The 13925-nt window shown below is 40.7% G+C and overlaps 2 protein-coding genes across 3 annotated transcripts; one reads left to right on the top strand and one right to left on the bottom strand.

Moving 5' to 3' along the window:
* Positions 1 to 960: 960 nt before the first annotated feature.
* Positions 961 to 4490, top strand: ucp1 (uncoupling protein 1). 2 transcript variants are annotated; one of them, XM_005932339.2, is made up of 7 exons: positions 961 to 1422; positions 1616 to 1752; positions 1961 to 2159; positions 2611 to 2808; positions 2897 to 2998; positions 3332 to 3512; positions 3957 to 4490. In XM_005932339.2, exons 2-7 carry the CDS (start codon positions 1627 to 1629, stop codon positions 4069 to 4071), a joined length of 921 nt encoding a protein of 306 aa, XP_005932401.1. In that variant the 5' UTR covers positions 961 to 1422; positions 1616 to 1626; the 3' UTR covers positions 4072 to 4490. The 2 variants fall into 2 exon arrangements, with proteins under 2 accessions (XP_005932401.1, XP_005932400.1); XM_005932338.3 differs by having other exon boundaries at positions 1156 to 1422; positions 1619 to 1752.
* A 58-nt stretch (positions 4491 to 4548) lies between these two features.
* On the bottom strand, positions 4549 to 12666 carry elmod2 (ELMO/CED-12 domain containing 2). The gene is made up of 9 exons (XM_005932340.3): positions 12506 to 12666; positions 10409 to 10556; positions 10289 to 10317; positions 9121 to 9218; positions 8909 to 9038; positions 8425 to 8558; positions 6674 to 6742; positions 6398 to 6531; positions 4549 to 5432 (listed from the first exon to the last, which is right to left on the bottom strand). The coding sequence occupies exons 2-9, from the start codon at positions 10551 to 10553 to the stop codon at positions 5275 to 5277; spliced, it is 897 nt and encodes a 298-aa protein (XP_005932402.1). The 5' UTR covers positions 10554 to 10556; positions 12506 to 12666; the 3' UTR covers positions 4549 to 5274.
* Positions 12667 to 13925: the final 1259 nt, after the last annotated feature.

Genomic DNA, 13925 nt, shown 5'->3' with positions numbered 1-13925 from the left:
TCCTGTAATGATGAAATGCAGATATAAGCTCTCTAAATATAGAGATATATCTGTAAGCTCTCTGAACCTCACCGTTTAAACAAAAACGGGCTGAATTGAACTGGAAATACTCGGTGTAACTATAAGTATTGCAGTTTAATACAACACTGCAATGAATCGTTGTTTAGCATTTAATGAAGGTTGTTAAGCTTTAGTTGAAACAGTTTTTCAGGGGTATTTATTCAGTCTTGTAGAGGGTAGTTTGTGGTGTGCTCAAACCAATATGCAGAAAAAATGTTTAAAAACTAAAAATAATTTAATGACAAAAGAGATCTGATGATAGTAAACTTAATGGCGATAGTTTTAACATAGGGCTGTCGAATGGGACAGCATTAGTAAACGTTATGTGGGAATAATTCTCAATGTTTTTCTTGTCTTTGCTCTTTTTCTAAGAATCTACATTTTCCATACTGTTACGTACATACACCATGTGTGATGTAATGAACAGGAGCAACTGCTGGCAAACTGCTGAGAGGCCAAACATGGTGTGATGTAAAGTTCTTATCAGCTTCACTGTGAACTTCAGTCGCCAGCTGACGTCACCACACTCCCACTTCTGCCCCCCGGCCCAAAAAAGCACATCTTTAACATGAAATGTAAAAGCTGTTAGACTGAGACAGATAATAGAAATCATAAATGAGGGGTAACAGAGCAAAAACTGTATGACGCAACAATGCTGCTGATAGCACAGAGGGGTAATTTGCTGTGAGGCTCGACCATAAAGTCTGTGGAACAGATCTTGATTTAGCCGGTCAGCTCCGAACGCTCTTGATCACAAGCTTTTTGCTGTCATTGGCTGAGAGGGGAGACGAGCCTCTGGTGAACCCTGATACCGATCTGTTATCGCTGCTGCTTGTGGCACACAGTTCATCTGAACAGTTAAATAATTCTTGAGACAATATTAAAGTCTGTTACAGATCCTGGATAGAAGAAAAATCCGCTGATAAACAAATTCTACCAAGTGAAATGAAAGAAAATGCACACTCCACAGGCTATATTTGAAAGCATGAACATAACGTTTAGAAAGATCGTCATCAGTTAATGACACCTGTGGAAATTTGGATAGAAATAATCGTCAGTTTCACACACCCAAAAAACGGGGACGTTATATGGTTGTTTTTCTGTGTGAGGTGACTTGAACATTGACTTTCTGACAGTCTGTGGACTTTGAGTTGACCCAGGTGTACAGGAGTACACAGTAACGCCTCTCCGAGGATGTCATAAAAACGCCAGCCAGAAAACATAAAACCACAGCAAATGATGAGTCTTTCCTTCCTGCTGAGTGGGGCCCGGTGTGGATTTTAATCTGACCAATCGCATCCTGCTCGGTACCAAAAAACCCACCCGAGGATCAAAAGGAAATTTTAATTTCAGACCACAATCGTAAGTGTGTTTCATGTCTTGAGCATCAGTCCACTTTGATTATTGATTAACCTTTCATTTAAACAGACAAATGATTTGTACAAGAGGTTAATGTTTATGTGGTTGCTTTCTAGAAGAGAATCTTACACTGATTTTTTTTTTTTCTGTGTTTTAATTGGTATTTCTGTGCGTGGATGCGTACCTGTCGTCCCAGCAGTAGGAAACATGGTAGGACTTAAACCCTCAGACGTTCCTCCTCCTTTGGGTGTGAAGATGGCGAGTGCTGGAGCAGCAGCCTGTATAGCCGACATGGTCACATTCCCTCTGGACACAGCCAAAGTCAGACTACAGGTACTAACTGTGCTATCAATATGATCTTTAGCCGGTCTTGCTTTGCTGTAGCCTACTGTGGGACACAGCGTGATGTTTGCCTCATTGACGAAGAAGTCAACTTTGTCCACTTCAGCACCCTTCAGTCAAACTGAACCCTTTGGTCTTAAGCTTTCTGCTGCTGCTCTGTAAAGCTGGTTTTAACTTTGAGGACAATGTGTGACCCCAGATTCAAGGAGAGAAGAAGGCAGTGGGGGACATCCGCTACAGAGGGGTGTTTGGGACCATCAGCACCATGATCCGAACAGAAGGGCCCAAGTCTCTGTATAATGGTCTGGTGGCTGGGCTGCAGAGACAGCTGTGCTTTGCCTCCGTCAGAATCGGCCTCTATGACAACGTTAAAAATTTCTACACCGGTGGCAAAGACAGTAAGTTGTTGCCTTTTCATTTATTTTTTGGTTAAGTTAAACCTTCATAATTGTTCTTACTGGTGACAGTCGTGATTTCGAGATTTAATATCCAGCTGTCAAAAATCAAAAAGATGTTTATCAGATAGATGCAGTCGGCCTTATATTCCCTTAGATAAGGAATTCAGATGAAGGAAAGCTTCATTTTAAAAATAAAAAAGTGGGGAGAGTGAAGGAAGGCTATGTCTTGCAGACAAACATGCAATAGATAATTTACGCAGAACAGAGGCTTTTCAAATCTGATAAGTTAAACAAGATTTAGGAAAAGTGTTATCTCTCTCTTGAAAGCGATAAAGGATTCTCACAGTCTGGGTTGTTGAATCCGTTTCTTATCTTCATTGTTAAAACTGATACTAAAATTAGAAGTTCTCAAGCCTGTTATTAAAATAACTGAGTCTTTCCTTCTCTCCAGACCCTAGTGTACTGGTACGTATCCTGGCTGGCTGCACCACAGGTGCCATGGCGGTGTCCTTTGCGCAGCCCACCGACGTGGTCAAGGTTCGATTCCAAGCCCAGATGAATCTGGACGGAGTGGCCCGCCGCTACAGCAGCACCATGCAGGCTTACAGACACATCTTCCAACACGAGGGCCTGCGTGGGCTCTGGAAAGGTACATTCTTTGAGTGTTGCCCATTATTTAAAAAAGACAAACCATAACATCCTTTATCAGTAATGATTAAAGTATCCGTTTCCCTCAGGAACATTACCCAACATCACAAGAAACGCCCTGGTAAACTGCACAGAGCTGGTTACATACGACCTGATAAAGGAGGCCATCCTTAGACACAAGCTGTTGTCAGGTGAGGTCAGCTCACGGTTGTTTGCCTGAGCTACACAAACCCACACACACACATTCACAAAAACAGAGTCCCCGGGAGACTGCTGATTGGGCAAAAAATCCACACACCCTCTCACCTCTTTAACTGATACCAGCACAACAGGCTCCTACAGTACAGGACACAGTGTATTTTCTCTTTATGGTGCAGTGAGTACAATAGCAATATATTAGCATTTATCTCTAGAACTTATATTGCCCCATTCAGACGATTGCAAAATCCACTGACATGTTTTTCTGTGTCGCACAGCTGAGAACAAAGACTGTATTGTAATCTTTTCCCCAACTCTGTCCTCAGACAATCTGCCGTGCCACTTTGTGTCTGCGTTTGGCGCCGGCTTCGTTACCACAGTGATCGCCTCCCCGGTAGACGTGGTAAAGACGAGATACATGAACTCACCACCGGGCCAGTATAAGAGCGCCATTAACTGTGCCTGGACCATGTTAACTAAAGAGGGGCCAACCGCATTCTACAAAGGGTAAGCCTCTTCACCTGCGCCGCCCACGACAAACTCTTCAAGAGATCCAAATATCAATACTTTTATATCCTTCACGTTCAGTTTGGAGCCCACTGAATTAAATTGGGATAAAAGGAAAAATATTCTTCAGGCATACAATATGAAAAATGTCTGAGTGTTTTTGTGTTGACTGATTCTTCTACTCTATAGCGCCTTTAAAAAAAAAAAAAAAGGTGAAATGAGAGGTGTGTTAACTCATTAATGAGTAAAGTAATCCAGTGGTCATTAAAAATTGATGATTCATCTCATAAATCATTACTATGCTCTCCTCTAAATAACATGACATAAGTTAAAAGTATTGGTATCGGCAATACTGGCCTTGGTATCGGTATCAATCCAAAAAAATTGCAGCATTGCATGACACACAATTTCATTTTTTCACTCTTCACTTTTTCCATTTTGTAGATTCGTGCCCTCATTCCTGAGGTTGGGATCGTGGAACATTGTGATGTTCGTCTCCTTCGAACAAATCAAAAGAGCCATGATGGTCACAAAGCAGAGGATCGAAGTGGTTAATTGAGATTCCTCAAAGTTTGACTGTAATACCTGAACCACAACCGGACTGGCACCTGAATGAGGAAACCCTAGTAACAATAATTTCTTGTGTTAACCTTATTTAACAAATCCACTGTCCTGTGGTGAGAAAGGCGGAAATCCTTTGTTGAAAAAGGATCGCCTCCTGAAAAAGTATTGACTTTATGTGCATGAGGAGACACAGCCGTCTCCTTTTATATTTATAATTTGCCACAGTGAGCCCATTCCAGATGTCATGGATGGGAATATTACAGAAACATGCCAAGTTTGCACTGAGCCCTGTATGACTAAACCTGTCAGTTTTATATGTTAGCTAGCTTAAAGCAGTGTGCCTTTACACTGAATGACTGGTACCCATAATAAAGCATAAAAGGATGTGTTTATGCAGGTCCTGAATTTACTAGACTTGTTTTACACAAACTGTTGTGGTTTGTTTTTGCCTTTTAAACACATGGATATGAAGAACATTTCAAAACAAATCTGCATTTACTAACTTGGAGTGAGTGAGATGTGAGTCGTTACATACATTCCTCAAATGCAAACCCACGGCATAAAAAGATCAGGTCATAAAAATTCAGCATCAGTCTAAAGATACACAACGTTATGAAAACAGGAGCTTAGTATAGTTTAGAGTACCACATCACTAACAGTACATTTTACAGTACAGATCAATGACATCAGTGGGGACACGTTAAATCATGCAAGACTTTTAAGCTGACAGCACCACAAGAGGAAAAATAAAGTGGAAATCACTCCTCACATCAAGTTTTAGCCATTATCTCTTAACATAAACTTCACATTCCTGAGCAGGACTTCTGTCCTTTCCTGTCTTTAAATATAACAATTTGGCTGCTTGCTCACTCAAAGTGCTTAAAGCCTCACAAAACGACGGATCCGTTACTTTCTCTACAGTCCTCTTTGTGATCGAAAGCCCTCTGGAATGGTTGTTTTTGAGGTACAGGGCGTTGGATTTGTGCTCAGTTTGAGAAACTTTAAATATCATTACAACAATGATACGTGTGTTATGAATGAACCACAAAACCAAACACAAGAGGATTTATTGGTCTGGATCTTGTCTGGAGGGGCCGAACAGTATTCAGTCTGCGTTTAGGGTTTTAATGCTCAGCTACGTTTATGAGGAACTTTCCTGCTTCTCCTTCTACCAATCGTAACATCGTGAAAAACGCTTTTAGTTCTTGGAGCCGACAGTCAATGTGAGACACACATCAGGGTCCTGTAGGTGTGTCCTGACTATGTTATGGAATTTTTCTCTGTATTGGTTGAACTGCATGATGCTCTCGGGTTCTTCTGCCACCCAGAACTTATCGAATTCATACGCCAGATAGCCTGTAAGGAGGAAAGACACACATTTTTGAAAAATTTACCTTCTATCAGAAAATGTTTTTGTTTGTATACACTCACCAGGCAACTTCCTTAAATACACCTGTTCAACTGCTCATTACTGCATATTTAATTGGCTGATCACATGGCAGCAACTCAATTAGGCATGTAGACATGCTCCAAATGGCCTACTGAAGTTCAAATTGTGACTTAAGTGACTTTTTAAGTGACTTTAAATGTGAACTGGATAGCAGTGCCAGATGGACTGGTCTGTTTCAGAAACTGCTGATCTGCTGGGATTTTTCCACACAACCATCTTTGAGTTTAAAAGGGAGGAAATATTCAGGGGTCACCAAAATTGGACAACAGAAGAAGATTGGAAAATGTCGCCTGATCTGATGAGTCTCGATTTCTGCTGCAACATTCAGAACTTGGCATAAATACCATGAACGTTTGGATCCCACCTCAGGCTGCTGCAGGTGGTGTAATATTTCCTTGGCACATTTTCTTGGCTCCTTTGTACCAGCTGGGCATCATCCAAACACCACAACCTACCTGAGTATTATTCCTGACCATGTCCACCCCATTATGATCACAGCGTTCCCATCTACTGATGGCTGCTTCCAGCAGATAACACATTATGACACAAAGCTCAGACCATCTCAAAGTGGCTTCTTACACATGACATTGAGGTCACTGCACAAGAATCCACAGTCACTATCACAGTCACAGTGGCATCATGGACGTATTTTTGACAAATCTGCAACAACTGTGTGATGCCATCATGTCAATATGGGCCAAAATCTGAGAAATGTTTCCAGCACTTCATTGCCATGAAGAATTACAGCAGCTGTGAAGCCAGAGAGGGGTCCAACCCAAGATTAGCAATCTTGAGACTGCACCTAATGAAGCCACCGGTGAGTGTATAATCAGACGCACAGAACAAACAGCAGTGTGATTCGACTACTCACAGTACAGCTGATGAAAGTGCTGCAGCTCAGGCGTGCCCTGCACTGCGTTGTAGAAATGTGGTTTCAAAGCGCCACTCTTTAGCAGGCTGTAAGCCATCTCTGTCAAGTTGATCCCAACTATTGCATAGGAATACCTTTAAAAAACAAAAAAGTATAAAGTGCACCGTAGAAATGACATACTGTGCATACGGAAAACGTAATTTCAAAAGATGAATAAAGTCTACATCATGCGACACAAAACACCAGTGGAAGGTATATGAATCGAAGGTCTCTTACCCTAGTTTAGGATGGTTTGCATGAGACAGCACCTGCCGAGCCTCCGCTGTGTAGTTTTCACTGAAAAAACTGCAAAGAGCCAAACAAATTAAGAGTTTATTTACGGTCTCTTGTTAACCAATAAACATGACGTCAAACAGAGTCTGCATGATTAAACATGTTGAGGTCACATCATTCTGACCTACAGCTTTTAAAAATAAAGTCAATGTGTGTTTGACTGGTGCTGCTTTAATAATCTGACACATCGCTTGTCATTTTGTGTCCTCTTGTCCTCATCAGTCGAAAGAACAAATGAAACGAGCGACTGACGTGTTGGGGGTTGCCTTTAAAGTCCTTCAGCCTCAAAGTCAAGCCTGTCTGACATGCTGTCATGCTCTCTTTGTCCTGTTGAATACTGGTTCTGCTGGCTCATTATTCAATACTTGGAGGAGGAGGTGTTATGACAGTGTTTCTTTTTATAATCCTCATTAACGTTCTCTTCTTTTCTTTTAAACCCCTCCTACAGCTGACTGGCTGTAGAAGCCAACCTGCATGCATTTAAAGTCAGAGGTGGTGAAACAGCCACCTCTACTCCATCAGCACCACTTTTGTCTTTAGTCGCTATCTCTAGCACTGTTTAATTATTTTTTGCTGAGTTGGGAGTTACTGACAGTCCTTCTTTTCAGTCTTTGTTTCAAATATTATTTTATAGGTGAAGCCTGAATCTTGTTGGTTCAAAGCCCTCTCCTTCTTTTGTTTGTTTCTGCCGGGGCTCCCATCTACCTTACTTGGTGAGGTTTTGTGAGTAATTATTGTTGTACCCTAAAAATTATCTGTTGGGTTACACTGAGCCATGCATTTGGAGTGGAACAGTGTACCTTATACGTACCCTTTGAGCTGTATCTACAACCACCTTTCATAATCTGTGTAAGGTAATTAAAAGTATTTCTCATCAAAACTTGAGTGGAATATAATCTTAGGATAAGTACCGTTGTCGCTTCTTGTGTGTGGATCGGTTTAATCATTAGAGCCTACCAAATATAAACATTCAGCAAATTCAGCCAAAAAGCACCTGATGGGGGAAAAAATGTTTCCAAGAATCCTCAAATTTCATTTCAAAACCTATAAGAGCTGATGTGTGTCAAAGTTCATGCATCTATAATCAGACAGATTGCACAAATATGACCTGCATAACAGGCGTTCTGTTTACTGTCCAAAAAACAGAAACGTCACAGATTAGACTTTGCCAATAGGTACAGAGGCAAAGACCAGGACTTTAGTGTGCTGTGGACACACTGATCAAAGAGAGAGTGGTTGGGGCAAAAAAAAAAAAAAGTACACATGTTTTGTGCTGACCAATAGTGTCTTCTTGGAAAAAGAGCATAAACTGTGAAAACCTTTCTGAGAACTTTGTGGTCTCAGAAAGTGGGCAGGTTGCAGTTCTTGATTCAACTATGACAGAGTTCTTCAACATAAAGCGAGGCCAAAACCAGAAGTGGACCTTATAGAAGGATGATGATTCTAAGTAAACGAGTAAATCCACCAAATAATGTCAGACAGAGGAGAAATGGAGCGTTCTGGAACGGCCTAGAAAAAACACAGAGGACTGTGGGGGTTTTTTGGCAAATATTTTTGTAAAATCGCAACATTTTTGGTGTGTACATAAATGTTACACGACAAGTTCACATCCCCCAAAAATTCAGAATTTCGTGTTGTTGTTTTTTTGCAATGAACTCGATGTTTGAAGGCCTTTACACTGGTACTGTACTCACACGAGGTTGATCAGCCCCAGCAGGCCCATCCCTCTGAAGTCAGTCTTGGGGTCCTCCCCTTGGAATCCAATGTCTCCCCACTGTTTGGTTATCCTGGACTCCAGCTTGACTGTTGGCATCAAAAGGTCCCAAAGCTAAACACACACACACACACACACACACACACGATCAAATCCGTCCACTACAATAACTTGGAAGTACAACGATTCCTAATATGACCTTGTGCCAGCATTTTAGACTCCCATCCAACAACTTACAGTGTTTCTATGCTGATGTGATGTTAGACTGTGGTATTATCTTTACTATGTCAATCGATGTTAAAAAAAAAAAAAATCCTAAATGCTACTTTTAGTAATGTGCAGAAATAATAATAAAACATATTTTTCCTTAGTTTCCAAATCTTGGTTCAAGTCTCATCTTAGCAGAAAGCCTGTGCATATGGACACAGCTTCACTGCTATTGCTCTAGGAGCAGGAATCCATACCTTCAAAAGCATGGCCTCGTGTTCAGGGTTGTCTGAGCTGAAGACTTCCTTTCTCAAGTCTTCTACAGATATATACAAGCTGCTATATCCTGTTATCTGCAGCAGGCAGATGTTGAGGCTCTCTTTGAACCTGCAACGGAAGATCAATTCAATCACATTCAAAAATCACTCTTACATCAAAGAATTGCAGCTGACAGGCAAAGTAACCTTACTTGGGATCTTTTGCAGGTTTGATGTTCTTCACTTTCATAATTTGATCCACGCATTGCTCTAAGCTATCCTTAGTGGTTTCCAACGCTCCTCTTAAAACCTGCAGAGGAAGAGCGCATGGTAAAGTTATAACACAGAGAGCTACCAGACAGAAATCTGGCGCAAATGCTTTGAGGTCATTTACAACCACAGTGAAAATAACTGTTTTTTTCAAAGTCAACCTCAGAAAAAGAAAAAGATGACACAGCTAATCTCTTCTTGCACCTGGACAGACTATTGATCTGAAAATGCTTACAAAGCCATATACACAAGCATGACATGTGTAATCAGTTCACCTAAACTTGGCTAGGGTAGTGAAAGATAAAGCAATGATTAAACTCAGGGGATATACTGCGCAATAAAAGATAAAGAGGTCAATAGCGAAGGAAAGTGTGATTCCTTTCCACATCTGTGGGCTTGGAAAGCTTTCAGATTACTTGAAAATCCACAATGCTCCAGTCCTGAGGAGTTTATTACACATATCTACACATTCTTAGTCTCCAAATATTCAATATTTTTTCAAATGTTTGACACTTAACATCTTTTACTGGCCTGACAGTGCTAAAAGTGATGAGATAACAGATTTTATTTATGACAGTGCTGAAACGTAAACTGGAAAAGAGTCCTAAAAAACACACACGCACGCCTATAAAAGCTATTTCTGCTTTAGCTTTTAAGAATGTGAGTCTTTTAAAAATAAAAAAAGAGCAATTACTGTCTTGCAAAATGTATTTAAAATGTTGTTTGCCTTTTGGCTGACAGCACTTGGATTTTCTTTGTACCGGTTTGTACATCGGCACCTAATATATTAACTTTTTTTCCATTATGGCCTATATCAAATAACTACTAACAACTAAATTTAAACTATATTTTTTAAAAAAATGCACATCTGATACAAAGATCATCAACGATATTTGATTTCAGCCACATGAAAACAAAATCAGTTCAAACACACCCCCAGCATTAAAGAGCTGCAACAGGAAATCAGAGGAGCTGAACAGATTATCAGGATCATTGCCAATTAATGTTTGTGCAGACCCACTGTTTGTCTTTTAACAATATAAAACAATTAGCTCAGAACTACTGAAGGTAAGCCTGAAAGAAAAGCCAACAGTGGCAGAAGGTTCTTACCTTGTTCTTTGATGACTGAAGAGAGTACTCTGCAGGAGGACACAAGAAGCACATTAACACTGCAGAGAAAATGTGTACTAGGATGCAGACGTAGAGCAGATTTGGGGTGATTTAACGCACCTGCTTTTGTAGTCCTGGCTGCCCCTGGCTTGTGTCCAGAGCATATTCTCTGCAGCTCACATGTCCCCGTTACTTGTCTGATGAGCCATTTCAACCAGTATCTCAGGAAGGATGTGTAGACATACTCCCAGATATATCCAAACATGTTCTAGGACATAAACAGGTTAAGGTTCACAGATTACTACAGTGCGAGAAATATCCTGAAGACCCGAGGACCACAAAACTATTCTGGAGTGTAAGTTAACAGAGGTGGAGGAAGTACAGCTTTCATTATATTAAAACCACCACCTTGTACAAGAACAAACCCTGTGATGAAGTTTTACTTAGATAATCACATTTCAGAATTCAAATAGCTTTTATTAGTAAGAGTGAAAGGGAAGGTTCACAATATGCAGTGAGTCCTGCGATGATGTACGGTTTAGTGGCGATAATTAAAAGATAGAAGGCAGAGCTGAAGATGTTAAGGTTTTCATTGGGAGTGACCAGAATGGACCAGATTAGCAATGAGCACATCAGTACATCTGAGTTTTAGCGGTTTGGAGACAGAGATAGACAGGCAAGCCTGAGATGGTTTGGACATATGCAGAGGAGGGAAAAATTATGTTAAAGATGGAGCTACCCGGGAACAAGAAAACAGGAATGCCACAGAGTAGATTCATGAAGTAGCGAAGGAGAACGTGCAGAGGGTTGGGTGTGACAAAGGCATCTACTAAAAGGAAAAGCCGAAAGATGCAGGCAACATGTCTGTATTCGTGTTTACCTTAAGTATAAATGAAAAAATAAACTAAGAAGCTAAATTATTAGTGCATTGGTGTGGTTACAGCTCATTAAGCAGAAGCTAATCTAATGCAGTTTTTTTGTTTTGTTTTGTTTTCAATGAAAGAGGGCACTTTTTACAACACGATCCAGTCTTATTCTGAAGCACTAAACGGCATCAAACTGAGAACAGCTTCTTGTTTTTGTCCTCCCTTCCGCATACACGAGCAGATTATTACTTCGATTCTGATTTATTTACATAGCGATAACGTTTGGCTCAAGGTACTGTAAGATAAGACCCTACAGTATTGGAGCAATCAAGCAACTATGAGCAAACACTTTTGTGACAGTCTGAGGGAGACAGGACAAAAGGTACACTATGGGAGAGAGAACACACAAATTTAAGGACAAGCACTATATAAAAATTTGGGGAGTGAAAAGAGGTGAGTGAAGAAGAAGTGCTGAGTTTATCACATGAGGTCCTACAGCAGTCTGGGCCTGTTGCAGCATCACTAAGGAATACGGCAGTGATAGCTGATCCAGCCCTAAATATAACCTTTATGAAAAAGAACATTTTTAAGTCTAATCTTTATTATTATTAATATGTTTGTTGTTGTTGTTGTTGTTGTTGTTGTTTTTATGGACATGGAGTATATTGTGTTCAATTGATATATGTTAGTGCTAAAATACACAATTTAACCAACACTTTTATGACACAATGAATAAATGCCCGTGAATATTACACGCAAATAAGTTATTCCAACACCTCTAACTTATATTGAACTTTGGATTTGATGGATTTTGCTTCCTGAGTTGGACTCATGTTGCAGATGCACTTCACTGCCATCTGTCACAGTGACAGTGGCAGTGACCACGTTTTTGAAGCCACTGAGGAAGTACTCTGCTACAAGCAGAGTAATCTATTGCTCAGTGCAAGACATGATTAGTTAATCGTGGGTCATCGCTAAATGCGAATTAACATCCAACAATAAAAGCGCCGAGTGGGTATGAGAGAAGAGCCCACGCTCCTACAGCCAAAACAATGGCTAGCACTGATGCTAATGCTAAGTTCGGACATACGTGGTCATTCAGTTTATTTACAGGCACTCTTGGAGTTTAATGGGGCTTTTTTGAAAGCGGTGCATGTTGATGCTAGCGAAGTGGTAGTGAGCCACTTTTGATATTAATTACGTAAAGGAGCATACCGGCTTCTAAATTCCCCCAAATGACCCGGTTCAGACAACAGGTTGTCATTGTCATTCGTCTGACTGGTAGCTAGCAACACCACGCTAACCTACTTTAAGTTTCGTACGAGTAGCTGATGCGTTGGGCAATATTTACCGTGAGAGAGTGGTGATGCTCGTCTTACTCTCCAGTCGTAGGGAAAGCGATGCCAGACCCAGGATACAGTCTAACTTAGCCGCAGGCGGGTGGTAAGGTTAGCGGCGGTTCGCCTGACAACAGGCTGGCTGTGATGCGTTCACTGTCTATACAACTATACCGTCTATGCCACGCACACAGCTACACAAGTCTCCCAGGTGACACAAGACAGGCTCTTCTTTCTAACCAAGACTTAAACATTGTTTCTAAATGTTCAACTAAGAAGTTAAAACAATTAACAGTCCATGACACACCTCGAAACTTGGGTTGAATTTATCACTAAGGATTAATATTGTGATGTCTTTGAACACAGCATGATAGTTTCTAGTGCTGCTACAGCGCCATCTACTGCCCGCAGTGGTCATGACTGCGCAGACAACTTCACAACTACACAGTCTAAAATTTGAACCAGACACGAAATTTCAGTTAAGTGCAATAAAAACTTCCATCCATTCGCTTCCGCTTATCCTTTTCAGGGTCGCGGGGGGCGCTGGAGCCTATCCCAGCTGTCATAGGGCGAGAGGCGGGGTACACCCTGGACAGGTCGCCAGTCTGTCGCAGGGCCAACACACAGGGACAGACAACCATTCACACTCACATTCACACTCACATTCACACCTAGTGGCAATTTGGATTTATCAATTAACCTATCCCCACAAGCTGCATGTCTTTGGCAATAAAAACTTACTGGACTTAATAATAAAATGAGATCAAATATATAGAATTTGAATGAATTTTGATGAAATTTAATTCTAATAAAAATATGAAAGTAAAGATAATCTAAAAAAAAAAAAAACCCTTCACTTGAAACTAAAGGAAACTAAACTGAAAACATAACTTTGAAATAAAAACAAATAAAAAAAAAACTAACTGAAATAACTCAGACAAGAAAATCCCAACTGCAGGTATAGTAGCTGGAAGCTAATCAGATAATCAGATATTGCATTTTCCAATATTAGCCACAAGATGATGCCAAATTCACAAAATGTGTGCTACACTGTCTATCATAGGGCTGTTTATAGAAAACAGTCATATTATGCTGCTGATAATGGTCAACAAGCCTCCATTATTCCATTGTCCGTTCAATTTTTTTAAATGGTGAAAACACACGGCACATAAAGACCCACCACTGTGTCACTTTATCGAAAGGGGCTGCACAAAAGCCCTCACCCTTACCCATTAATCTGCTTTATCGACAATGTATGCAGCCTATTCTGAGATGCTTACCAACGGTGCTATCAGCTGTAATTAAGCCACAGTCTGCTTTCTCACCTAATCAGTCCCTCGGGGCTTTTAAAGGCAGGACGTCTATCACATACAATTACTGCAGTCCAAGCCCTGCCTCAGACCCAGGCTGTATTTAAATAAGGAATCCCCCCCC

The sequence above is a fragment of the Haplochromis burtoni genome, unplaced genomic scaffold, assembly GCF_018398535.1.
Source record: "Haplochromis burtoni strain Fernald_Lab_line unplaced genomic scaffold, NCSU_Asbu1 Contig_158, whole genome shotgun sequence".
Lineage (NCBI taxonomy): Eukaryota > Metazoa > Chordata > Actinopteri > Cichliformes > Cichlidae > Haplochromis > Haplochromis burtoni.
Note: the sequence above shows the minus strand (reverse complement) of the source record. Positions and strands in the feature narration are given on the sequence as shown.

What these genes read in the sequence shown, in the direction of transcription:
- ucp1 (XM_005932339.2), top strand. Translation starts at nt 1,627, where the DNA reads ATGGTAGGACTTAAACCCTCAGACGTTCCTCCTCCTTTGGGTGTGAAG. An exon ending in CTACACCGGTGGCAAAGACA is followed by an intron (nt 2,160 to 2,610) that starts GTAAGTTGTTGC and finishes CCTTCTCTCCAG; the next exon opens with ACCCTAGTGTACTGGTACGT. An exon ending in TAGACACAAGCTGTTGTCAG is followed by an intron (nt 2,999 to 3,331) that starts GTGAGGTCAGCT and finishes CTCTGTCCTCAG; the next exon opens with ACAATCTGCCGTGCCACTTT.
- elmod2 (XM_005932340.3), bottom strand. Translation starts at nt 10,553, where the DNA reads ATGTTTGGATATATCTGGGAGTATGTCTACACATCCTTCCTGAGATAC. An exon ending in AAACCTGCAAAAGATCCCAA is followed by an intron (nt 9,039 to 9,120) that starts GTAAGGTTACTT and finishes CTTCCGTTGCAG; the next exon opens with GTTCAAAGAGAGCCTCAACA. An exon ending in ACGAGGCCATGCTTTTGAAG is followed by an intron (nt 8,559 to 8,908) that starts GTATGGATTCCT and finishes GTGTGTGTTTAG; the next exon opens with CTTTGGGACCTTTTGATGCC.